Raw genomic sequence first — 26023 nt, forward strand, 5'->3', positions numbered from 1 at the left:
AAAACAGATCTTAGAAAACAACTAGGGAGTATCAGTTCCACATCTTAATGAGGTGGTGATTTCAATTGCAGCTGCTGTCACAGACTTATTATCTTTACTGCAACAAATATGCTCCTGGGACTTGACATGCAGTTATTTCCTTAAAGCCTTTTGTAGCATGAGAGGCAGTTTGCTTTTACCTGGCAAAGCCACAGTATATCTTTATAGTCTTGCCTCAAAGCTTTGTCAGTTCTCCTTCTCTCTGCCATGATATAGTCCACAGAGACTTTGTTCATCATGATATTCCACACAATATCACATTGGTCCACTACACTGATGACATTATGCTGACTAGAAATAATGAGCAGGATGTGGCAAGTACTTAGGTGCTTAATAAAACATACAAAAACTAAAAGGTGAAAGAAAAATCCCGTAATTCAGAAACTCAGTGAAGTTTCTAGGGGTTCAATGATTTGGAACAAATTAAAATATCCCCTTCCAAAATGAAAGATAAGTTGCTGCACTTCACACTGTGCACCATGATTAAAAAGACATGATGCTTGGTAGGTCATTTTGAATTTTGAAGGCAACATATGCTTTATTCAAGTGTGCTATTTCAGCCCATCTAGAGTCACCCATAAGATGATCATTTTTGAGTGGGTACTAGAGCAAGAAAAGGCTCTATTGCAAGTTTGAGTTACAGCACAAGCTGCTCTACCATGTGGGTCTTATGATCCAGCAGATCCACTGATACTGAAAGTATCACGGCCTATAGGGATATTGTGTGGAGCCTCTTTTAGCACCAGTAGGAGAATCATGGGGAAGAAAACCCATGTCTTCTGAAGATTACTACTCTGCTTTTAAGAAACCGCTGTCTTACTACTGTGCCTTGGTAGAGACTGAAAACCTAACCATGGGATGGCAGGGGATCATGTGGCCTGAGCTTGCCATCATAATGTGGATGTTAGCTAGCCTAGTCATGAACTTGGACATGCAAAGCAGCAATCTATCATCAGACAGAAATGGTGCACAATAGACTTAGCTTGCTTTAGCAGGTCTGAAGACAGAGGTAGCATAGCTTGCTTGAACAGTTGGCTCAGACTCTTTCAACACCAACTCCTCTTTCATTGCCTTCTCTCCCTCAACCCATACCTATGGTCTCCTGGGGGTTGTTCTAACCAATTGACCAAGAAAGAAAAAAAATCAAGTCTGGTTTACAGATTGGTCTGCATATGTTGGTTTCATGCAAAAGTGGATAGCTAAAGCACTATAGCCCCACCCAAGGGCCACCCTGAAGGACAGTGGTCAAAAGAAAAAAAAATCCTCCCAGTGAACAGAACTTCAAGTAATACCTTTGGTTGGCCACTTGTCTGAACTGAGAGATGGCCATAAGTACAGACTTATACTAATTAATGGGTAGCTGCCGATGGCTTGGCTAGATAGGGACTTGGAAGAAACAGGTCTGGAAGGCTGGTGACAAGGAAGTCTGGGAATCATCTGTGGACGGACCTCTGGGAATGGGCACAGACTAAAGATATTTGTGCCCTAGGTTAATGCCCACTGATATGGTTTGGCTCTGTGTCCCCACCCAAATATCATCTTGTAGCTCCCATAATTCTCACGTGTTGTAGAAGGGACCCAGTGGGAGACGACTGAATCATGGGGGAGGGGTCTTTCCCATGCTGTTCTTGTGACAGTGAGTAAGTCTCATGAGATCTGGTTTTAAAAACGGGAGTTTCTCTGCACAAGCTCTCTCTTTGCCTGCTGCCATCTATGTAAGACGTGACTTGCTCTTCCTTGCCTTCCGCCATGATTGTGAGGCCTCCCCAGCCATGTGGAATAACTGTAAGCCCGTTAAATCTTTCTTTTGTAAAGTGCCCAGTCTCAGGTATGTCTATCAGCAGCTTCGGACTAATACACCCACCAAAGGGCATCCATAGCAGAGGAGGCTCTTATTAATCAAGTTGACAAAACAATGTGCTGAGGTTATCAGTTACATTAATTATAATCTCAGTGCACATTCCCCAGCTACTATACCACTTGCTCAATGGGTCCATAAATAATGCAGCCACAGTAGCAGGGATAGAGGCTGTGTGTGGGCTCAACATCGGGGGATTCCCCTTACCAAGGCTGACAGGCACTACTGCCAACTGCCCAATCTGTCAAGAGCCAAGACCAATATCAAGGCTGCAATATGGCACCAATTCCATGGGTAACAGCCATCTACCTGGTGGCAAGTTGACTACATCAGATCTTTTCCATCATGTAGGGGGCAGAGATTCATCTTCACTGGAATAGACACGTATTCTGGATATGGATTCCCTTTCCTGCCCATAATGCTTCTGCCAGTACTACTATCCAATCCACCTACTCACAAAATGCCTTGTCCACCACCATGGCATTTCCCATAGCATTGCTTCTAAGCATGGAATCAGTTTCCCAGCAAATGAAATGCTGCAATGAGTTCATGCCTATGAAATTAACATACTCCAAAACCCAGAAGTGGTTAATCTAATTGAAAGGTGGAATGGTTCACTCAATACCCACTTATGATGATAGCTGGCAGATACCACAGTGAAGGATGGAGTTCCACATGACAGTACATGCTTTGAGCCAGAGTATACAGTTCTGGGAATCACAGGGTGGAAGTGGGAGTGGCTCCTTTCATGATTATACTTCTTACTTTAGCAAACTCAAGCTTGCTGGTTTGGCAGTCTTAGTTCCCAGGGGATCCTTCAATCAGAGATACAACACTTGTTCCACTGATGTAGGATCTAAGACAAGACTGCCATCTGGGTTTCTGACGCCACTGAACCAATAAGGAACAAAAGGTGTAACTATACTGGCAGGAATGATCAATCCTGATTACCAGAGTGAGTGTATTGCTAGTACACAATGGAGGCAAAAAGGACTATTTCTGGAACACAGGAGATTCTCTGGGTGCCTGAGTATTCCCACATCCAATAGTAAAGGCTCATGAAAAATTACAGCAACCAAAACAGGTAGCACAGGAGGACTCAAGATTCTTCGCTGAGGTTCTGGCCAAGGGCAAAATAAATCTCAAATAGGGAGTTAAAAGAGGTTGAAGGTTTGTAGAAATGACGGCTATAGTAGCTTTGAATGTTTTCCATTTTCCTCTTGTATTTATTCATATGTTCTAACCATTTTCACTTTCTCCTTGCATTTTAACTTAATATACACGGTTTTCGAGGTTAAATTGACAATTGGGTTTATTATTTTTTGAGACAGAATCTTGCTCTATCGCCTAGACTGGAATGCAGTGGCACAATCTCAGCTCACTGCAACCTCTGCCTACCAGGTTCAAGTGATTCTCCTGACTCAGCCTCCCAAGTAGCTGAGATTACAGGTGTCTGCCACTATGCCCAGCTAATTTGTGTATTTTTAGTAGAGATGGGATTTCACCATGTTGGCCAGGTTGGTCTCAAACTCCCGACCTTCAGTGATCCGCCCAAGACAGATTGGTCTGGATGCAGGGCTGCAGTGCTTTAGCTTTCCACTTTTAGATGAAACCAATGTATCATGCAGACCAATCTATCTTGACCTCTGAAAGTGCTGGGATTACAGGCGTGAGCCACCACACTGGCCACAATCAGTCTTTTGATAACAGAGCAATTGGTGGAACAGTGACAGAACTTGAGTAATTCATATAGCCAACAATGGATACAATGACTGCTGGTACTGGGCTTCTCATGTTGGGGAAAGGGAGCAAACGTGACTTATAAGGAAGTATAGCTGTATCTTGTTAGATGGAAATGTAGAGCTGTTCCAATGTTGTTGAGAAGCGTCAAAGTGTGTAGATGGGCAAATGTGGAAGTTGAGTAGCCAAAGGGGTGGACTGTGACTATTACCAACTTCTTGCCTCAGCTCCCAATCCACCTCTCATTGCCTGCTCTGTGATAATGACGCTGGACCGTATGACGATTTCTCCTTTTATACACAAGGCTGGGGAAAAGGTTTAGAAAAAACAGTACTTGCAGCTCACACAAAGCTAGGAGTTGAGCCTGGTCCTTCCTACTAAGCCACACTAGAAAGCCTCCTCAGAGGAGTCTGGCCTCAGTATTGGGGAAGCAGCATGATATTTTATAAGGGCACTGGCAGGATGCTGGAGGGATTTCTTTTCCTGGCTCTGGTTTGCTCCACTAGGGAGACACCCTCAGTGCCCTGCTCCAGCAGCTCACAACTTTACAGTGGAATGCCACTGTAAAGTCACCACCTTGGATGACTTCCCAGAAGATTGCCACTGGTGTGACAAACATGGATGGCTTCCTTGGCCCTCTCTCAGATGGATTTGCACCTACCATGAGCTTCACCCAGGGGGCCAGGACTGCATGCTCGCTAATCAGTTCTGAAACTCAGCTTGAGGGAGTGGGTGGTGGCTGCTTCCTACATCTGCTATCTCTGTATTCTTTAAAGTTCTTTTTTGGCTAGGCAAGGTGGCTCACGCCTGTAATCCCAGCACTTTGGGAGGCTGAGGTGGGTGGATCACTTGAGGTCAGAAGTTCGAGACCAGTCTGGCCAACATGGTGAAACCCTATCTCTACTAAAAATACAAAAAAATTAGCCAGGCATGGTGGCTCATACCTATAATCCCAGCCACTCGGGAGGCTGAGGCAGGAAAATTGCTTCAATCTGGGAGGTGGAGGTTGCAGTGAGCTGTCATCGTGCCACTGCACTCCAGCCTCCAGCCTGGGCAACAGAGCAAGACTCCGTCTCAAAAAAAAAATAAATAAATAAAAAATAAAAAAAGTTCTTTTTACTGCTTCACAAATTTCTTAAAATTCTGCAGATAATATGCCTCATCACTGCAAACCACTGTTATAGCTAATATCTCTTCATATCAAACTTTTCCTGTTCATATTGTGTGGCTTGTCTCCTGACACAAACCATTATCAGAGACACAAATTTGAATTTTTTTTTTTTTTTTTTTTTTTAAACGGAGTCTCACTCTGTTGCCCAGGCTAAAGTGCAGTGGCACAATCTCGGCTCACTGCAAGCTCCGCCTCCCGAGTTGACACCATTCTCCTGCCTCAGCCTCTCCAGCAGCTGGGACTATAGGTGCACGCCGCGACACCCGGCTAATTTTTTCTATTTTTAGTAGAGATGGGATTTCACCGTGTTAGCCAGGACGGTCTTGATCTCCTGACCTTGTGATCCGCCTGCCTCGGCCTCCCAAAGTTCTGGGATTACAGGTGTGAGCCACCGCACCCAGCCAAGAAAATATCTTTTGAAATCTATTCACCATGGATTAGCAGCCAGCATATTTTCAGATTAAAACAAAAAACCCCTACAAATTGATAAGAAAAAAAAAGAAAAATAAATGATTCACCAAGGAAATCATTCCACTCACCAGAATATTAAAATTTAAAAACTGTTCAGATATCAAGTGATCTGCTGCCAGTGAGAAGTGGAAAGCAATCTCTGTGAAAATCCTCAGTGTGGAAACCCTATGAAGCAGCTTTCCATGCCTCCATTTCTACTCTGGAGGAAGTCACACATAAACAAGGTGGCAGGTACAAAGATGGTCTGTAAAACTGTTGCTATGAACTAAAAACTGCAAAAAGCTTGTCTTTCAATAGGTAAATACCTGTGTCAATTATGGTATCCATACTACATATACCAACACAGAAATTAAGAATTTGGTATAGCCCATTCAGGACATAGGCATGGACAAAGACTTCATGACTAAAACACCAAAAGCAATGGCAACAAAAGCCAAATAGACAAATGGGATCTAATTAAACTAAAGAGTTTCTGCACAGCAAAAGAAACTATCATCAGAGTGAACAGGCAACCTACAGAATAGGATAAAATTTTTGCAATCTACCCATCTGACAAAGGGCTAATATCCAGAATCTACAAAGAACTTAAATAAATTTACAAGAAAAAAACCCCATCAAAAAGTGGGCAAAGGGTATGAACAGACACTTCTCAAAAGAAGACATTTATGCAGCCAACAGACATGAAAAAATGCTCATCACTGGTCATCAGAGAAATGCAAATCAAAACCACAATGAGATACCATCTCACACCAGTTAGAATGGCCATCATTAAAAAGTCAGGAAACAACAGATGCTGGAGAGGATGTGGAGAAATAGAAACGCTTTTACACTGTTGGTGGGAGTGTAAATTAGTTCAACCATTGTGGAAGGCAGTGTGGCAATTCCTCAAGGATCTAGAACTAGAAATACCATTTGACCCAGCCATCCCATCACTGGGTATACACCCAAAGGATTATAAATCATGCTGCTATAAAGAACATGCACACCTATGTTTGTTATGGCACTATTCACAATAGCAAAGACTTGGAACCAACCCAAATGTCCATCAATAACAGACTGGATAAAGAAAATGTGGCACATACATATCATGGAATACTACGCAGCCATTAAAAAAGGATGAGTTCATGTCCTCTGCAGGGACATGGATGAAATTGGAAACCATCATTCTCAGCGAAACAGAAAACAAGAAAAGAAAACCAAACACTGCATGTTCTCATAAGTTGAACAATGAGAACACATGGACACAGGGAGGGGAACATCACACACTGGGGCCTATTGGGGTATGGGGGCTGGGGGAGGGATAGCGTTAGGAGAAACATCTAATGTAAATGACAAGTTGATGGGTGCACCAAACCAACATAGCACACGTATACCTATGTAACAAACCTGCAAGTTGTACATATGTACCCAAGAATGTAAAAAAAAAAAAAAAAAAAAAAAAATTTGGTATAGCCACATACACTACCTTTGAAAGATCTCCAAAAAGTGAATGAACATTACAGGATAAAAAAAAAATCCACATTACATTATTTTCCAAAGGTACATACAATTATGTGATTATAAATCCATTAATTGTAAACCAGTTAGTGATTACCTCTGTATCACCACTGAAGGCAAGAGGAGAAAAGGGCTGGGGATGGTCAAAGCAGACTGACACCATATCTGTAATATTTAAATGCGATTTGTTTTCTAAGAAGTATATTTAAGAAAATCTATGTATTAATTGAAAATTTTAAAAATAATACATTATAAACCCTATGTTGAACTTTTTCTTCCAGCTGGGATGAAATGAGGCTGGATTCTTGAATGACTAAGAAACACTGGACAAGGCCAGGCACAGTGGCTCACGCCTGTAATCCCAGCACTTTGGGAGTCCAAGACATGTGGATCACCTGAGGCCAGGAGTTCGAGACCAGCCTGGCCAACATGGCGAAACCCTATCTCTATTAAAAATTACAAAAATTAGCTGGCCATGGTGGCGGGTGCCTGTAATACCAGCCACTCAGGAGGCTGAAGCAAGAGAATCGCTTGAACCTGGGCAGTGGAGGCCGCAGTGAGCTGAGATCGTGCCACTGCACTCCAGCTTCAGCGACAGAGTGAGACTCCATCTCAAAAAAAAAAAAAAAAAAAAGAAATTTGTTTCTAATGTTTACCAGAGTCATTAAGCTTAGCATCAAGTTTTGTATTACTTAAACCAAATGTGACTGTATGTAAGGCTAATACAAAACCCAAAATTCATGATTTCTGAAGTGAATTATTCAGTCCACCCTTAGAGGTTTTAAGGCTTACAGAGGAGTAAATTCTTAGTTCAAGTCCAGTGATTTAAAATAGAACGTAATTTTGCCCACAAAACAACAAGAACCACACTCTGAAGTCACATCATGTGGCTTGATAGTAATTTATACCAAATAGTTCTTGGTTTTTTACTGTATATGCAATATGAACTAAAAAGGCAGAAAGCCACAAACTAGCTTTCAGATATATAAAAACAAGATAGTATTCCTCTCAAAAATTATTGGAAAACTACAGCATAATTTCTATTGATTTGTGGAAGATCAACTTGCAAATCACTCCCACAAGTATACCAAGTCCTCCCTCCACCCATTACTTCCAAGGCTCTGCTTTCTACTGATATCAACATGTGCCTTAGTTACTATCGGCTGGTCTAGAGGAGCAATAAAAATTGAGTAGAAAGCCCACCCCAAGCCGACTAAGATAAATCCACTAAGCATTAAATTTTATAAGCAAAACGCAGTTTAACACACTATTAATTCAATAAACATGTAGATTTATTTTAAGTCAGTTTGGTACATGATACAGATTGGTTTTGAAGTTTTTAATGAACTGAAATAGAAATGTCTAAATACAGCAGTATCTGCCTGTGCAACAAGTATCTGTAAGGTAAAATAAGGTATTTGATAAAAGGACATCTGCAAGAACAAATCAGATGAAAAATCTGAAAAGGTTTCTATATACCTTCTGGATTTTTAAAAAAATCCAAAAATTAATGGCTCAAGATACTACATTGCTAAAGTTAGGGGAAAAAGTAAAAAGGCTGTGAGTTCTGTTGCAAGAGCTCATTTGTAGACTTGCAAAATCTAATTTTATATTACGCTTGTTGTTAGAGCAGTGCTCAAAATTACAGAAGCTTCAAACTGTTACATTTTCACAAAATTTGCTACATATGTTGACATTAATGGGTGTCAGGGAATTCATACCCAGGTAAATGACAATTACATGAGTGTAGCTAATTTTTGCCACTTTGGGAGGAATGGAATTCTGCCTATTTTTAAATTAATCCTACAGCACTCACTAAAAACTAACAGCCATGGCACCATAATACATTTTGTGAGGTACCTAGAATATTACTAATGGAAACAAAAAATGTGAGGTAAACCGATCTTTCCCCAAGAAACTTTGAAGCCAGAGATTTTAAACAATTAAGGCACTTGAAAACATTAAGTATATGTACAAATGTGCAAGTAAAACAAACAGCTGTACCAACGAGTAACAAAGAAACAGTAAATCTTCATCTTAACAACCTTTAATAGTTATCTAAATGCAGAGTTTCAGTTTATGAAATGAACCAAAGCAATTTGTCGTTTCTTACTATAAAATATTGAAAATCAACTGCGAAACTCAGCCACTATTGGCTAAAGAAACTAAAAACGTTAATGACCTAGAAAAGCAAAAGCCCATTTTAAGCTACTTAAAGCCTCTGCACTAGTCCAATGAGTCAAAGGCAAGGGAGAAGTAATCCTCTAAAACTGAAGAAGACCCTCTAAACAAGAAAACTATAGAAGTTAAAGTATGCATGCTTACTATACTATGGGAAACCAAGAAGAAAAGAAGGGAGAAAAAAAAAGCACAGTCTATTCATCCAGGACAATCAGTAAAAATCTACAGTAACCTGATTAACCAAAAAATCCTTAGGTGTTGTGAAATTACATTGGTCACTTCTGCTGTCTTAAAACTTAAAATGATTGTCTCATTTAAATAAATGATTCCAAAATAATATGATTGTCTCATTTAAATAGTAAATGATTCTAAAATAATGTATTTCCTTCTTGCCTCACCAAAGAAGTCACTAGTCAAGAAAGTCTGGTGGAAATCCTTTTAAGGTACAATAGTGCTAGCATACTTTTTTTTAAAGTACAAAGGAAAGTGTAATTAAATCAATTTAGCTTTATACTTTTCAACAGCCATAAGAAAAATGTTGGGAGACTCAAGATACTTAGGCTTTCAATTTTGTATAACAGCCTTTAGCTTAAGTTTCTCCGCTCTGAAATAAATTTTCAATAAAATATTAACAGTATGATATCTAAAACAGGTTTACTACTGCTCACATCAAGTTACATCCTCTGACCAATCCTTACCTTCCTTAATGTCAAAGAACAAATCATAGACATTAAGCTAGAGCTTACCTTTCACTGTCTTCTAAGGCACTGTTCTTTATTTTCTCAATGACATAAGGTGCTTTACAAGTATGAACAATAACCTGTTTTACACACTAATGGTATCCTTTCATTTCTTTAAATCTGGAATGCAATTCCTTCTGTGGCATCTTGTTTCCAATGTAGAAAAAATAGCTGTTATCAAGCACAAAATTTTAATCTAAGGATACCATTTAGTACTACTAAATTAATAAATTTATTCCACTTTTGAAATGACAGCCAAAAATCCATTCTCATTTGGCACATTCTTCTCAATTCTGTTCACTAAAATTACTAAATTTAAACTGCCAAGAGTCATGATGTTGTCTGCACAAGACAACATTTTCCATCACTTACAGAAAGTTATATTTGGCATGTTAAGGAAAAAAAAATATAATCCCACAGCAGCAGCTATTTAAAATAAAGAAGACAGCCACAGGATTCATGCAGAATATTTTAAATATTCCTGTTGAACACAATGATTTAATTGATTTTTTTCTTCATGGATGATGCTCCCAAACATCCTATATGCATCCATGGAAATTTAAAGATCCTGGAATAGCGTCTTCCATGTGGGACATCTTGAAAGATAGTATTTTGGTTTCAGTGAGTTACACAAATGACTCACCAGTCCTTATTAATTCAACGGGTCTGTTTACAGAGTGTGGTAATTTCGTTCTTTAGATTTGCAGAATTTATAAAGAAAGAAAATTACAGCCTGCACACCCAAGACCAGGACAATTCCTCCAATGAAACTGGCTGCATCAAAGGTAGACTTTCGCACAGGTTGTGAGGTTGGAGTCACAGTGGTATTTGTTGTACCTGTTAGGTGAGACAAAAGAAACAACAATCCTAAGTTTCATGGTCCTCTATTGTAATTTAAAGACTCACCTGAGCCTCTATTTTGCCATGTGTTAAATTCTATAAAGTATTTCCTCAAGTCTTTACAGCTAGAATTTATCCCTAATTGAGGAAGACAACCATATCCCATTTTTTCATTTCACCCAAGGATACAAAGTGGTCAGTGCTGCTGTACTACTACAAATATAAAAACAATGGGAAAAATTATCCTAGTATATAAATTGTGCCCTGGGAATATATCAAACACTTCTAAAATATGCAACAATTTCTTCAGACTATGTACTTTTAGTTCATTGTGAGTGTAAATGTCAATAGTGCTGAAAATTCACATGACTTTTGAATTTACTAGTATAAGGTAAAAATTTTGGTTGCAATTTTTCATGTTACAAAAATAATCTAATATGCAATTTATAATTTCAACAAGTAAAATAACTGTTTTTAAAGGCATATCCTGCCAACAAATTTCACATGAGAAAGTATTATCAAGTAATAAGGAAAAAACAAATATCTGAATTTCTTTTCAGGCAGAAAAAGCGATTTCCCATTTAAAATAATCTATTTAAGAAAAAAGTAACAGTTATCAAAGAACACTGGTTCTGGTGGCTGTACCAGTTGGTTACTTTAATCACAACTGTTTTGTATTCCTTCTTGTGAAGACAGAATGGCTTCACTGAAACTGAGAAAAAGGTGGCATAAGCATGAAGAAAAAGAAATCACAAAAAGGAGGTAGAAGATTAGCATCAGTTTTTTAAAAATATGGAGAGAGGAAAGGATTCTTAACCTTTGTACCTACAGTATCCTGTGGCGTAACCTAAATATGATTTAAATTAGATTATGTCAAATCATCATTTAATAACAAGCTAATTTTCACGTTACTGAGCAATGTTAAGAAACGGTTAAGAAAGTGAGGTGCACATCTGGTAGTGATTCTGGCTTTTTAGACCTTTCTCAGTGAAAAGGACGGATATATTATCTTCCCTCAAATCGCCATGCTCTCTCATACAGCACACAACCAATCCCTAACAGTAATCAGAAGTTACAAATTAGATTTTACATACAAGTTGTACTGAAATGTTTGGAAAAACATTATTACTTAATTCTAAAGTGTCACGTCAAATGTAATTACACATTTATAAATGGGAAGGGGAATCTCAGCAAAACTATCATTATTGTGTTAACAAAGAACTACCTTGATCTCCCCTAAATGTAAGAGAAGAATTTCAGTTCCATAACCATTAATCAAGAAAGCTGGAAAATGATGGTAGAAATTGTAAAGGGCAACATCATACACACATCCTACATCATTGTTAATCTAAAAAGCCTCAATTACCTGATGTAGTAACTGTCTTGGAAGTTGTAGAAGGGGAAGGCTGAACTGTGGGTTTAGCTGGAATGAAAACAAAATGTCTTTTTAAAAAACCTTAAATTTCTAGCTTCCCAGTTATCTAACAGCTTTAAAAGAAAATCCTGCCAACTTCAACATGCTTTCAATTTTTTAGAGACCAAAAGCCAAATTTCAGTTAATGGTTCACTAACATAGCTATGCACCCAAGAATACTAGGATTTAAGTGTATTTTAAAACATTAAGCAATCATAAAATTGTTCATGTCTATGTATCTATCTTGTATAAAATCTATGTATACATCTGGATAAAATTTGCAAAAACTTTTATCTTGCTCACTGCCAAGGGCAAGACCATTTAGGTGAGGAACTATAGGTTCTTCATAATCTTTCTCCTAAGACAAAAACTACTAAAGTCGTAAGTTCTCTCTGACAAGGGTATTGAGATTTGCCTATCTTCTTCATTTCAGGAGTTGGCAAACTTTTCTTAAATGGGTTGAAAGCAAATATTTTACTCTTTGGGCACTGTGTAATGCAAAAGCAGCCAAAGTCAACATGCAGATGAATGGGCATGGTATGTTCCAATAAAGCTTTATAAGAACAGGGGCCCTGGGCCCACAGTTCCCCAACGTAAGAGTCTAAGAGCCCAAGGGTAAGTAAGCTCTAGTCCACCACACTGCATGAGGCCAAAATACTATTTGAGTTGCCATTACTTTTAATGGCAAGAACTGCAATTACTTTTGCACCAACCTAATAGTTGATGATACCGCTAAAGAAATGTACACTCTGAGAAGGATTAGTTTGAATGTAAAATCATTTTAGGGACTAAAGCACTCTTGCTTTTTTTTTTGAGATGGAGTCTCACTCTGTCACCCAGACTGGAGTGCAATGGCACATTCTCAGCTCACTGCAACCTCCGTCTCCCAGGTTCAAACGATTCTCCTCCCTCAGCCTCCTGTGTAGCTGGGATTACAGGCATGTGCCACCACACCCAGCTAATTTTTTATTTTTAGGAGACACGGGGTTTCACCATGTTGACCAGGCTGGTCTTGAACTCCTGACCTCAGGTGATCCGCCAGCCTCAGCCTCCCAAAGCGCTGGGATTACAGGCATGAGCCACAGCACCCAGCCTAAAGCACTCTTAAGAAAGGAACATTGAACAATGTGTATTACAAGTTGTTATCTGTAAGAGTTCTCATAGATGTGGATATAGTTTATACAAATTAACATTTTTCCTAGCATCCAAAGAGCTACTAAATAATTAGTATATCACCTATTTTTTTTTTTTTCCCGAGACAGTCTCTCACTCTGTTGCCCAGGCTGGAGCGCAATGGTGCAATCTCAGCTCACTGCAACCTCTGCCTCCTGGGTTCAAGTTATTCTCCTGCCTCAGTCTCCCAAGTAGCTGGGATTACAGACGTCCGCCACTGCGCCCAACTAACTTTTGTAGACAAGGTTTCACCATGTTGCCCAGGCTGGTCTTGAACTACTGATCTGAAGTGATCTGCCTGCCTTGGCCTCCCAAAGTGCTGGGATTACAGGCGTGACTCATCGCGCCCAGCCAGTGTATCACCTATTAAGTTTCTATTAGTAGTATGAATACTAATAGAAGTCTGACCAAGGCTTTCAGAAAGGAAGGATGTGAATACAGTTTCTACGAATTAACATTTTTTCTAACATCCAAATGGCTACCAAATAAATTCAAAGTTTGCTGGAGCATTTGAGAAAGGTTTCATTAAGAGGTTGTCCTAAGGGTAGGGTTCAAATTTTTGGAAAGTGCACTATAGGAGTCACTAGCTAAGAGAGCTTATTTTGTCTCAGGAAATCATTAGGTAAGTCAGGCTTCAGAGTGCAAGGGCTTCAATATGAGGATTTGCTTATGCTGGTGGGCAGCTGGGGATGATTTGGGGAAAGATGAGGAAGATTAATCATATGAGATTTATATTTTTATAAAAATGTAAGGTGCTATGCAAACATTCTTTTTTTATTATTTCAGAAAAAAGGATTTGAGGGCTAAAGAGAATTTGGAAAACAAATGTTACTTCTGTTTAAAATACATAACTGAATAAGACTTCAAAGTGATATGCTTAACCCACAAAAGACAGGGAAAGGGTGCCAAATAACTGTTGATGAAGCACAGAAATGAGCAATCTTTTCACTACATTAGACTTTCAAACAATCAAACAAAAACCTCAATAGGAATCAGCATTCTCCCAAATTCTACTAATATAAAAAAGGAAGTTCTGTGCTTTAACAGTAAATATACACTAAAAGAGCAGGGCTTGACAGTTTTCAGACATTGCTAAATATCTGAATTGTTGCTAAAAGTAGATCTTTTTAAGACCAGGACTCTCGTAACAGGCTGACTACCCATAATCCCAAGGTTGACTGAATCCTAGGAAACTAAAGTATTCTAATTTTCATATGACCATGAGTAAACAGAGAGCTTACTGTTTATAATAAGTAATAAAAAACTTTTATTAATAAAGACTTATTAATATTGATACTACTTAGAAGCTAATAGGTGATATACAAATAATACTGATGGATAAGTTCAGACTCATTTGCTTTCTTTTCCCTCTTACTTCAAGCATTGTTGTACATACTTCCATCCATCCTGCTCTTGATTAAACAGTTCTCTCATCTCTCCATGCTGAGAAAATCTTACAGGAAAATAACAGAGACCTTATCTCTGTTAAGACTGGTCCTTACACAGAATTCTTAGATTAGAGGCTGTGATTATGTTAAAGCTCATTATTTCTGTCAAGGTTTTTTACTGCTTCTGTGTAACCACAAAAAATACACTTTACAAATTAAACACATCAAATTCTGTTCAATCTCAAAACACTATTACCAATTGTTTGACAATGTTAGGAAAAAAAATTCTGCAACTTTGCAATTTGGTTCTCATTACCGAGCCTCAGAACAAGGTAAAAACTATTTCTTTTTAATAAGTAGGCAAAATATTTTATTTTCAATTTTGAAAAAATATTACATTGACAGTATTTTCAAAATAAATGCACCACTTAGGGAATATACCTCTGTTGACCTACTGTTTCTTTTACTGAAAAAAAAAAAAAAAAAAAAAAAAAAAAAAAATTTCATTAGGAAATGTTAAAAAAAAAAATCGTAAGTTATGAAAGTTGCTATTAGTGGTAAGAAAATCTAGAAAATGCCATAAAAATACTGAATTAGTCCCATCAGAGTAACAGGTTACTTCCTGCCATTTTTCTAGGCATGTATATAACAAAAGCTAAAATTTTATTACAATTGCTTAATACAGTTCATCTTCCACTTCATACGAACATTTCCCACTATATCTGACGTATTTTCGCTATTCTATTATTTGCACTGAAGGAGGGCCATTCTAATTAACCTCATTATACACCCTTCTATATAAATTAGATTCTCCTTGCATTGTTTACCTACCCCTTCACTTCTCACTTGCTCTCTTCGGCAGACAGTACACATGCCAGGAAAAGAAACCGCCTAAAAGTTTGTTCTTCAACTAGTGTCGGTCAACTGATGCATTTTCTGCAGATAAGCCCTTGCTGCTTTCCACCTTTACAGCACCAAAGAGAGCTATAGCACAAAAGACTCATGGCAATTCACAGGAGGACCCAGGGTGGAGAAAGCTGCAGAGAACTACATCAAGAGTGAACCCAGTTCTGAAGAAATGAACAACAGTTCTGAAGAAATTGTTCCCCCACTCCCTGCACCCCATTTTCTTTTCATAACCAACCTTCTGAAAATTACTTTTCTCCAAACACCTCTGGTTTCAGCAACCTTCAACATCCTACTTAGTCAATGTCTTCTAATGAGTGTTAAACATTTACGACATCACCATATAATCATCAGCTCAAAATAAGTTTTGTATCATTTGCAGACTTCCATGGCATGACTATTTCCATGGTAACCAGTTTCAAGTTACCAACATGGTATCACTGAACACGGGCTGGGAAGAGCTACTACGCATAGCTGGCTAGCAAAAGCTGGTCCAAGCCAGCTCCACACACCACTGCATAAGTGTTTCAAGATGAGTTCTTGTCCTTGTTACAGCACTTGACTACTTCTCCCTTTGAAAAACTATGCCCACAACCACATACTGTTAGTTTCTTGCACATACTTCTCTGGGCTTTTTTACTACCCTACCCCCATCCCTATTTCCTCCCCTGTCCTCTTCCTAGCCCTTAGACATTACTGTTTCCTAGAGTCTGGTCTTCAAGCCCCATCCCTTCTTTCTATATGCTCCTCCAGTGCCTCTACTACTGCCTATGCCAATTTATATTTCTAGCCAAGAGCTCTTGCCTGACTTGCAGTTTCCTGAATACTGAACAGATCCCACTTAAATGGACTCTAGGCATCTTAAACTAAAATCCCAAATGACAGGCCCAACCATCAATAGACTGCTCTTCCTCTTTCTTGCTTACTTTGGTGAAAATTCCTCCCCTTCTCCTTATCACTCTACCTCTCCTCCTCTCAGTCATGAAGTCCTACCCCTTCTACTTCCCAAACCTATTTGCAAACATCTGCAGCCCACCTCTATCTGTTCTCTAGAATTATTGTAACAGGCTATCTAATCTCCTGAGTTCCTTCTGGCATTGTTCCAATCTACTCTCCCCAATGCCAGAATAAGTTGTTTTATTAAAATGTAAGTCTGATCATATGACCTACAAACTTTAAAATCTTTCAGGATAACATTCAAGTCTACCAGCAAGGCATACAAAGGTGTTTCCCAATTCTGCTCTTGCCCTGGTGATGGACCAGCTTAACTCCTTCTCACCTTGTACAGGATGGGACACTCTTCGACCTCACTGTACTACTTCATATCTCCTCCACATGTGCTGACCCACTGCTTCACCTTGGAGGCTCTCTCCAAGTTTTCCAGTGCAGTTTCACTACCAAGCTATCACCACATCTGCACCCCACCCAATACACATACCTTCTTACAAATTTCCCAACATGCTGTGCTCACTGAGATCTTTCATTGTTCCTACAGTAGACAAAATGCTGGCTTATCCCTACCATTTACCCTAGTACTTGTCTTGGAATAGTTCCATTTAATATTGGTAAAATATTAAGTATTTAATATTTACTCTTCCTATCAAGTTAGTAAATTTTAAGGAGTTCTTATCCATGCTGTTGAGGGCATGGTAAAAACTTTCCCGGTTGATGGGAATGAAAATAATAAATCTTTCTGGAGAGCCTTAAAATAATCATACCCTCTGACCTAGAAATTGTTTGACTCAAACCTATCAGAGATAAATACAAATGCAATTCCATATAAGATGTTCACTGCATGGAGAATGAGAGATGGCCTAACTCTCCAATTAAGAGCAGGATGGGTAAAGTGTATACCATCATGCTTACATTAAGAGAGAAAATACAGGCTGGGCTCGGTGGCTCACACCTGTAATCCCGGCTCTTTGGGAGTCTGAGGTGGGCGGATCACTTTAAGTCAGGATTTCAAGACCAGCCTGGCCAATGTGGTGAAACCGTGACTCTACTAAAAAAAATTAGTTGGGCATGATGGCAGGTGCCTGTAATTCCAGCGACTCAGGAGGCTGAGGCAGGAAAATCGCTTGAACTTGGGAGGTGAAGGTTGCAGTGAACCGAGATTGTATCACTGCACTCCAGCCTGGGCGACAGAACAAGACTTCGCCTTCAAAAAAAAAAAAGAAAAGAAAAGAAAAAAGAAAAAGAAATACAAAGGTGCATGAGCGTTATCGTACAATTTCATAAAAAGTGTATTTATTTAGATACACATAAAAAAGACCAGAAGAAATTAATCACTGAAAACATTTTGGATGCTTTGGATGATGAGAATTATAATTTGCTTTAGGCTTCTATATTTCCCAAGATTTCCACTAAATCTATAAAAAGTACTTTACAGACTCAATGTACACAGCCTCAGCAAATCTGCTCACATTCACCGACCATAGAACACTGGAGCTATGTGTCACTGTCACAAAAGGTAGAGATTAACGTTAATTGCTGTGGTCCAAGACTTTAAGTTTTTACTCATTTTTAAAATTATACTAACAACTTTTACATAATTATTTAAAATTAATCCATCAAGAAAGCTTAAAAATACTGAAGGAAAAGGAAGAAAACAGTCATCTTGAATTACCTGTAGAATTGGCTGTTGGCACTGGAGTGGCTGTGGAAACTATTAAGAAAAAAGAAAAACCATATACATCAAAGCTATTTAAAATATCACAATCTATAACGCTATTTCCTGACCTGCAATCATTTGAGTACCACTTTTCACAGTTTTTACAACACTTAACTACTACCTGTGGAAGAGACTGACAGTTGCCCCCAAATACCAGTCTCTTCTTCTTTAGAAATAGAATCACCACTTTTTATCAACACCTCCCTTCCCCCTGAAAAGACATTTCCTAGTCTCCAGTGCAACCAGGCCATCATGCGTAACCTCTAGGAAGCATCCTTAAAGTAAGATACAAGCCTCTTTCATTCCCTTCTTCATCCTGCTGGCAGGAAAATAATCAATGTGATGGCTGGAACATAAGCACCCACCTTGGAGAGTAGGGTCAAAGCCATTTTTGAGAAGTGAAAGAGTAAAAACCTAAGAAGCCTCAGTCCCTAATGGTTGCAGAGCTGAACTCTAGTCCAGACTTCCTTTACATGAGAGAAAAGTAAATCAGTCCACTGCTTAAGCCATTGTAATTTGGGGGTTTATGTCCTTCATAGCTGAAACTAATTCTAACTGGTGCATCATCAAATAAGCAGTATTACAAATTCAGTTTTCCTTTAAATCAGTTTTCAAAAACGTCCTAATACTAATGAAATCTTCATTAATCTTGTCTCTAAGCAATATTACAAAACAACAGGTCTCACAGTTATTAGTTTATCTACCACATATTAATTACTTAAAATGTTTAGGCCAGGTCCAGTAGCTCAAGCATGTAATTCCAGCAAGACTGTCTCAAAAAAAGTTTGTTCTTGTGCCACCTAACTATATTACGCACCCTGTGTGAAGTAAAACTGATCTAATACTAATGAAATCTTCAGTTACAAAATTCACATTGGGATGGGGCAACCCCTACCAAAATTAAAGAGTCAAAGGTAGTCTTCCAAGGTTAGACACACTCCACAAAAATCTTTCTTCTATTCAATTATTATCTATGCATCAAATTAGGAATGTGTCTTTCCCACTGATTTACAATCTCATTGGAAAAATCAGCAGCTTCAAGTAGAATTTTAACGTTTTGCTGGACGAATAGTAAAGGTTAAAAAGTAATCAAGTTACTCAGATTAAAATACAGAAAATGGATGGGTATAGAAAAGCTCATTTAACCATAGCACCAACTATGCTGCAGACTAAATTTAACAATCAACAATCCCCAGTATCATAACACCAAAAGTGCCAGAATGAGGTTTCCCAGACCTGCAAGATGCAAACATAGTGTCTAAACTGTGATGAATTCCTAGAAAAGTTAAAAAAAAAAAAAAAAAAAAGTGTGGGGGCAGACAATGCATCTACACTTACAGCATCCACACTATAGCTAAATCACTAAACCAAGCTTCAAGTATCATCCTTTAATCAATCAATATGAATATACTATTCATATTCCAATTCTAACAAGATGAGAATTATGGCAATGCTTCAAACAAAGCACTGAAACAAGGCTTTCTGAGGCAGTGATCTTCCTCACCTCTCTGTGGTCAGCTTCCAAGCAGCCAATATGAATACTTACCAGAACAGAAGTCTGTCGTGTTCCCCACTTGACAATCACTAACTGTTGAGTTATGTGAACAATAGCTCTCATCTATTGGGGGGCAGAGGAAAAAAGACAAACAGCATCAACCACCCATTTGTGTTATCTTTGACTTTGCTACTAAGTTCTATGAAATCAAACCCAAACACTTTAGAAGTGGGCGGTGGGAACCACTTTAGAGGTGTTTTGACCTAAAGTTAAACCCACAGACCAAACCCTGTCATTCTCCTTTTCCCGTTGACTTAGAGATTACACAGGATCCCTCTAACTTTTATCCATTAAAAATCCACATTAATATACTGAACAAATAAATCTGCAACACTTAGATCTCAGAATTGTGGAAAGACTACTGTACAATCAAGAAAGGCAGCCATCATCTAAAAAGAGGGCAGGTGGCTCATGCCTATAATCTCAGCGCTTTGGGAGTTGGCGCCAAGGCGGGAGGATCACCTGAGGTCAGGAGTTCGAGACCAGCCTGACCAATATGGTGAGACCCTGCCTCTACCAAAAATACAGAACTCTGTCTCAAAAAAAAAAAAAAAAAAAGGGGGGGGGCGCAGAGACAGTAAGTTGAAGTGGTCAGGGTCTTTATTAAGAGGTTAGTAAACAGAAGAGGCACCGTAACACTGTTGAAACTCTATTCCAGATCTCACTGCTTTAGTCTTCTATACTTTCTAAAACAACTTTCCCGGATAGGTAGACTTGGAGCAAGAGTAAGGGGAGAACCTTTCCCAACAAATCTTAAAGTAGAGCATTCCATCTCCGAAATTCACCAACTCTTAAATACTCCCATATAAAGGGGAAAGAGTACACCCTGAAATCTCATTTTATGACCTAAAAAAAAGAGACACTTCTATAGCAAAAAAGTTAATTTAGCCCAATTTAGTTAATACCTTAAAGAGCTTTTTGAAATTTACGTAGTGATATAATTTCTAGAACTATTAAAAATTTTACCATATAAAAAAACTTATGGTTTGGTTTTTTTACTTTAAAAAAAAAAAAAAACCGCCAAAGCAACTAGATTGTTTTACTGAGAAGAAAGTGCAACCACTTTACATTAAAAAACAGAATTAAAATAATTTATGCAGTAATATCATGGTTCTAATAAGAACATTATTGAACTTCAATGTACGTCCCTCTAGCTCTCTACCTCTTGTATTAACAAAAGTACAGGAAAAGTCAACTCTCCCCCTACCTCATTCTTCTTTACACCTAAGCATCCAACAGTTTCATAAAGTCTCTTTATATTTCACGTTGCAGGACATCTGTAGATCAATGTCTCAAACAGTTTTCAACACAACCTTCACTCACAGCTAATTCCAGTGTATTAAAATACTCTTAATCCTTAAAACAGGCTTTAAAAAAAGCCAGGTGAGGAAGCACACACCTGTAGTCTTGGCTACTAGGGAGGCCAAGGTAGGAGGATTGCTTGAGCCTAGGATTTCAAGACCAACCTGGGTAACACAGGAGACTCCATCTCATAAAAAACAAACTACTGAGCTTTAATTATCAAGTCTTAAGGAATCTAAAGCGAGGATGGGAGACAACAAGAAATTTTCAGGGGGAGTGCTACGCAACTGGCACTTTAAAGGATACTGGATTTGCAAAATAAATAGTGCAGAATATCCTAAATGTCCTACATAACTTCCAAGTGTTCAAGAGTTATTGTGTTTTAAAATGTTATAACAAAACAGTTTTGCATCCCCAAAGTTTCTTACCTTTACATTCTATCCAAAAGCAGGTAGTATTAACAATGCTAACATTAAAACAGGAAACGCAGCTGTTTCGACCTTCACAGGTTTCTGGGGGGTTGGGGGAAGAGATGCATGAAATCAATGATTTTACTGGTATCTTATTTGACTCTGTATTACTTATCTTTTTGAACAATAAGCATTACATACAGCACCAAAATTACTAATTCAGATAAACGATAAAACTTTATACTGGTTTACTAAGAAATTCCAATTATTACAAAGCTGTAAGTAAACGCGTTAGAAAAACAAGCTAGTGGTCACTCTCAGTATAGTTCCTGATGGTATCTATCTAACCAATCTTTTTTCACAGGACAACTATTGGAAGACACAGCCATTAAGGATTTAGGCATTTCAAAGCATCCTTAATACATAAAAATATCGAGAAAAAGGCTTTGATATAAGACCAACACTACACATAGGAAAATCACTATCCCCAAACATCAGATAAAACGCTGAGATTTTTAGTAGTAACAGTAGTAGTTTAACAGGTTGAACCCAAGCCCTGATGATGCCCATTCTGCTGCAAACAAAGATAATTTCCCAGGGATTCTCGATTAATAAATGATCCACTCTCGACAGGATCCTCCACAACTGGAGACAACATCTAAAAGACCATATTCACGTGTATATAATTCAAGTTAACAAGGTATTTGTCAATAGTTCATCCTAGGCCAAACAATCCAGAAACAAGTACTCATCACCATAATTCAATTTCTGGAGAAGAACGGACTATAAAACTGGGCTTTCTTTTCCAGTGAGAAAAAGCAGCAAAATAAAAGAAAGAAGAATTGGGCTCCATTCATTTTCCTAGAAACTAGATGCCTCCAAACATTCTCATTTGTTTTGCTCCTGCCTAAAAAAACAGTTCTGCAGAGGCACTGCTTTCAATATTTCATCATTAGTATCCATTAAAGACTGGGACATGTACGGTGGGGTGGGGAAGGGTTCATAAAGTAAAAATACATTTTCTTTAGTTTGTATAGGTAAAACATGCTGTTTAAAAACCTTTGTGCTTGATGGGTGTAACAGTGAAATGTCTGAAATGTTCTTTACAATGAACTAAATTTGCTACCTTTCAGACCACACCACATCCACTTATGATTTCCAGAAAATACATACCTCCTTTGCACTTCAATTACACAAAGACAAATTAATTTGATACTTCCAACCTTCTCTTACACACACACCACAATTCTGAAAGGAAACTGCCAAATTAAGACGGAGACAAACATATTCTGCTCTATCATCTTAAAATAGTGCGGTTAGAATTCTCAGTATTATACTGCAATTTACTTCCCTCGTTTTGAAATGTTACCATTACATCTTCCTTAAACTAAAAACAAAACACTAAGTTTACTATACACTCTATTAAACTTTTATCAAATACTAAAACTAGAGAAGAATTTGTAGAATATGAATGCCGTGATAAAAATCATTACACTTCGGCATTCTTCGGTCAAGAGGCCAATGTTAACTACGTAAACATTACTTAACTAATGTTAACTAGAATAACCAATCATACGAGACTGCAGGTTTTAAACCTCTAGTGTTTCTCCTGCTTATTACCTCAAACTTATCTTCCTTCTCTCTTTTGTGTTGTCACGGTATGTGGCAATTTCTGCTTTAAAATGTATGTATGCCTTAACCAGCCCTATTCGACTGCACATAACAAAAGACATGCTCCTGATCGGGTTTCAGAAAACCCACAGACCTGGATACAAACCCCAGTTCCACGACCTACTAAACATACGCTATCTGAGCACAGGACATAGTGAAGAAAATTTTAAATGCAATTTTAAAAAGAATAAACATACAACGTCAGGAGAGTTTACTCATCTCCGTCTCTGCATCTGCCTCCTAAGTTTCACTACCTACCTTCTAGTTTAGCCTTAGGATTCGTACGCAAAACACCCGGTACATAGATGGGTACTTTTCTTCCTTTTCGCATACCTTGAAGTGTGAAGTTTTCACTAACTACGTGCTCAAACGTCAGCTACGTTCTATTTCTATCTGCAAAATCAATGTTATTAAGTCTCAAGCGACTTTCTAAGACTGAGACACGAATGAGCATTACCGTCTTTAAGTTTCTCTTTCCCGGACTTCCGGAGAAGGCTACCTCCGGAGAGAGGCGCCGGGCGAGTGAACGACCAGCGGCAGGGAGAGGCAGCTCGGCCCCACCGCCAACCTCAGAGGCGCGACGCCCGGCCCCATCCTCAACCCCACCGCTGCCCCCGCAGAAGGAAGCCACGTCCCCATTTCCATTTCCTCACCCCCAAGTGAGGCTAGGAATTACGATGCACTTTTAAAAGGCACCTCGACTTGCAACACTTCGAGGTGGGCCCCAACGCCGCAGCCACTGGGAACCGCGTGTCCGCTTCCCCCCAGCGCGCTCCCCACCCGGCCCGGCCGCGAGTGGACTCCAGGCTGGCCGCCATGTTGCCGGAGTCGCCGCCGCACCCCGAGCGCGGCCGGCCCGCCCGACCCTGGCCCGAACCCGGGCCCCGCCCGCACGGCGGGGAGGCAGTGCGGTTCGGCTGGGCAGGGGAGCGCGGGAAGCCCATAGGGCCCGCGCCCACCTGGTGCCGGAGTGGTGACCAGCGGGAGGGACGTCACCGGCGCCGAGGTTATATTGGAGATGGGCGCTAAAGTCGTCACGTTCGGGTGCTGGGTCGTGTTCTTGTCCGCGGACAGCACACAGAGCACGGCCAGGCAGGTGGCGGCCCAAAGCAGTGAACGGGAGAGCCCCGACATCGTCTCCTCAGCGCTGGCGTTCGGGCGAAAGCTGTGGCGCGCAACGCTCAGTCTACCCCTCAATCCCCTGCGGCGCCGCCTCCGAGACTACGCTCCCCCGCGGGAGCGCGCTGGGGTCACGTGAGAGCCCCCTGTTCTCGGCCTGCGGGGGCGAAGAGGAGGGAGGTGGGGCTCGGGCGATACCAACGAGAATCCTAAGGGGGAAGCGGGGGAGTCGGGAGGAAGCCGAAGGAAGCTGGCCCTCAAGGCGACTGTGCCACAGCCAAGAAAACTGGGAGCCTCTGCAAATCGTTCTTCTTGCCCTCCGATTGCCACACACGACGCAGCTGGACTTGTCTCATGCCTGCGATAGGGACGGCCCCCACCCTGACTTGCATGGAACAGCCGACATGACGTGGCTTACGGCTTCCACCTGAGCGCCCCGCCCGGCCGTAATTCCGCAGCCCCACGTGACCTCGGGGGCCGCGCCTTCCGGACGTAACTCTGCTGGGGCGGAAGTTGGTTTTGTGCGGCTCACAAGAACTAAGTTTCTGCTGTGCTGCCGGATCCCCAGAGTGCTTCCTTATATCTTCGGCAGGACCCCTTCCTTTTTTCTTGAAGATTGATTTTGCTAGAAGTTATCCTGTGGTAGGACTCCCTAGGGGAATGGAGGCGCCACGTGGTTAAGGAGTTTGTGCTTTGCCGCCCACATAGTGTGGGCAGCTGAGGCGCCGCCCGAGTCAGAGCCGCAGGGCGTCTACTCTGTCACTTTCCCAACCTGACTTTTCCGAATTGCTATTTCAGGCGGCGGTTGCAGCAGCCGATCTGTCTCAACTCCACCACTGTAGTCAGAGAATCAAAAGCGGTCTGAGTTGCGAGGCCATTGGGGCGGCCCCCACCCCCACATTACCAGTGAGGAAACTGAGACTTAGAAAAGTGACCTCACCTGGACACGGGATTGCCTGGCATCAGAGCTGGATTCTTAAGTGCCTGTTAGTGTTCAGGCACTGCTCAGAATTTTAGTAAAGGTGAGCGCCATCTACTGCCAAGTCTCACAAAATATTCGCAAAGTTTGATACGGTTATCACATGGTAAAAATTAGACTTTAAAAGTTGTATTTAATGCTGTGTTTTCAGCTGTTGTACACTTATGTAATTTTAATTATGCAAAGTTATCCTAATAATATAGGAATATTAATTGCTTTCGTGAGGTCTGTTTTGATGTGCCACGAACGCCAAAAAAGATGACTACCTAGTGCTTTACCTTTTTGCTCAAATAGCTCTTATTTCCCCCTTGGAATCTTTTCAGTGTCGTCCTTCTGTACCCTCAGGACTATGAACATTTGTTCCAATGACTACGCTAGTTGGAGTAGTGTTGCTTGGATGTAAACAAAAAGCTGATAGTTTGACTGATCCAGCCCAGAAGCATGAGAATGCTGTCAGGGAAGTGAGCTCCCACCATAAACCCTTCAAAGAAGTGTCTGCTCTTCTCTCAGGAGGCCTCTCTCTATATTTAACACTTGACTATCTGGCACCCAGACCAAATGAAAGCACAAGGCAACTTTAATTTTTTTTTAAGGTTAAGAATGTAAATAGGGGCCGGGGGCGGTGACTCACGCTTGTAATCCCAGCACTTTGGGAGGCCAAGGCGGGTGGATCACCTGAGGTCAGGAGTTTGAGACCAGCCTAGCCAACATGGTGAAACCCCGTCTCTCCTAAAAAATACAAAAATTAGCCGGGCATGGTGGCGCGTGCCTGTAATCCCAGCTACTAGTGGGGCTGAGGCAGGAGGATCGCTTGTATCTGGGAGGCGGAGGTTGCAGTGAGCCGAGATCACACCACTGCACTCCAGCTTGGGCAACAGAGCGAGACTCGTCTCAAAAA

General features: G+C 40.1%; 1 protein-coding gene across 2 annotated transcripts; it reads right to left on the reverse strand.

The window, feature by feature from the left end:
* Positions 1-8046: 8046 nt before the first annotated feature.
* On the reverse strand, positions 8047-24270 carry CD164 (CD164 molecule). Of its 2 annotated transcripts, none has more exons than XM_032156301.2 (6): positions 23987-24270; positions 21375-21458; positions 19636-19707; positions 18045-18083; positions 11904-11960; positions 8047-10534 (listed from the first exon to the last, which is right to left on the reverse strand). In XM_032156301.2, the coding sequence occupies exons 1-6, from the start codon at positions 24159-24161 to the stop codon at positions 10368-10370; spliced, it is 594 nt and encodes a 197-aa protein (XP_032012192.1). In that variant the 5' UTR covers positions 24162-24270; the 3' UTR covers positions 8047-10367. The 2 variants fall into 2 exon arrangements, with proteins under 2 accessions (XP_032012192.1, XP_032012202.1); XM_032156311.2 differs by lacking the exon at positions 23987-24270 and adding an exon at positions 23286-23892.
* Positions 24271-26023: the final 1753 nt, after the last annotated feature.

The sequence above is a fragment of the Hylobates moloch genome, unplaced genomic scaffold, assembly GCF_009828535.3.
Source record: "Hylobates moloch isolate HMO894 unplaced genomic scaffold, HMol_V3 SCAFFOLD_2, whole genome shotgun sequence".
NCBI lineage: Eukaryota > Metazoa > Chordata > Mammalia > Primates > Hylobatidae > Hylobates > Hylobates moloch.

Coding starts and splice junctions, on each gene's coding strand:
- CD164 (XM_032156301.2), bottom strand. CDS start 24,161: ATGTCGGGGCTCTCCCGTTCACTGCTTTGGGCCGCCACCTGCCTGGCC. Junction 18,084..19,635: donor CACGACAGACTTCTGTTCTG/GTAAGTATTCAT, acceptor TTTTCTTAATAG/TTTCCACAGCCACTCCAGTG. Junction 10,535..11,903: donor CAAGACAGTTACTACATCAG/GTAATTGAGGCT, acceptor CTCACCTAACAG/GTACAACAAATACCACTGTG.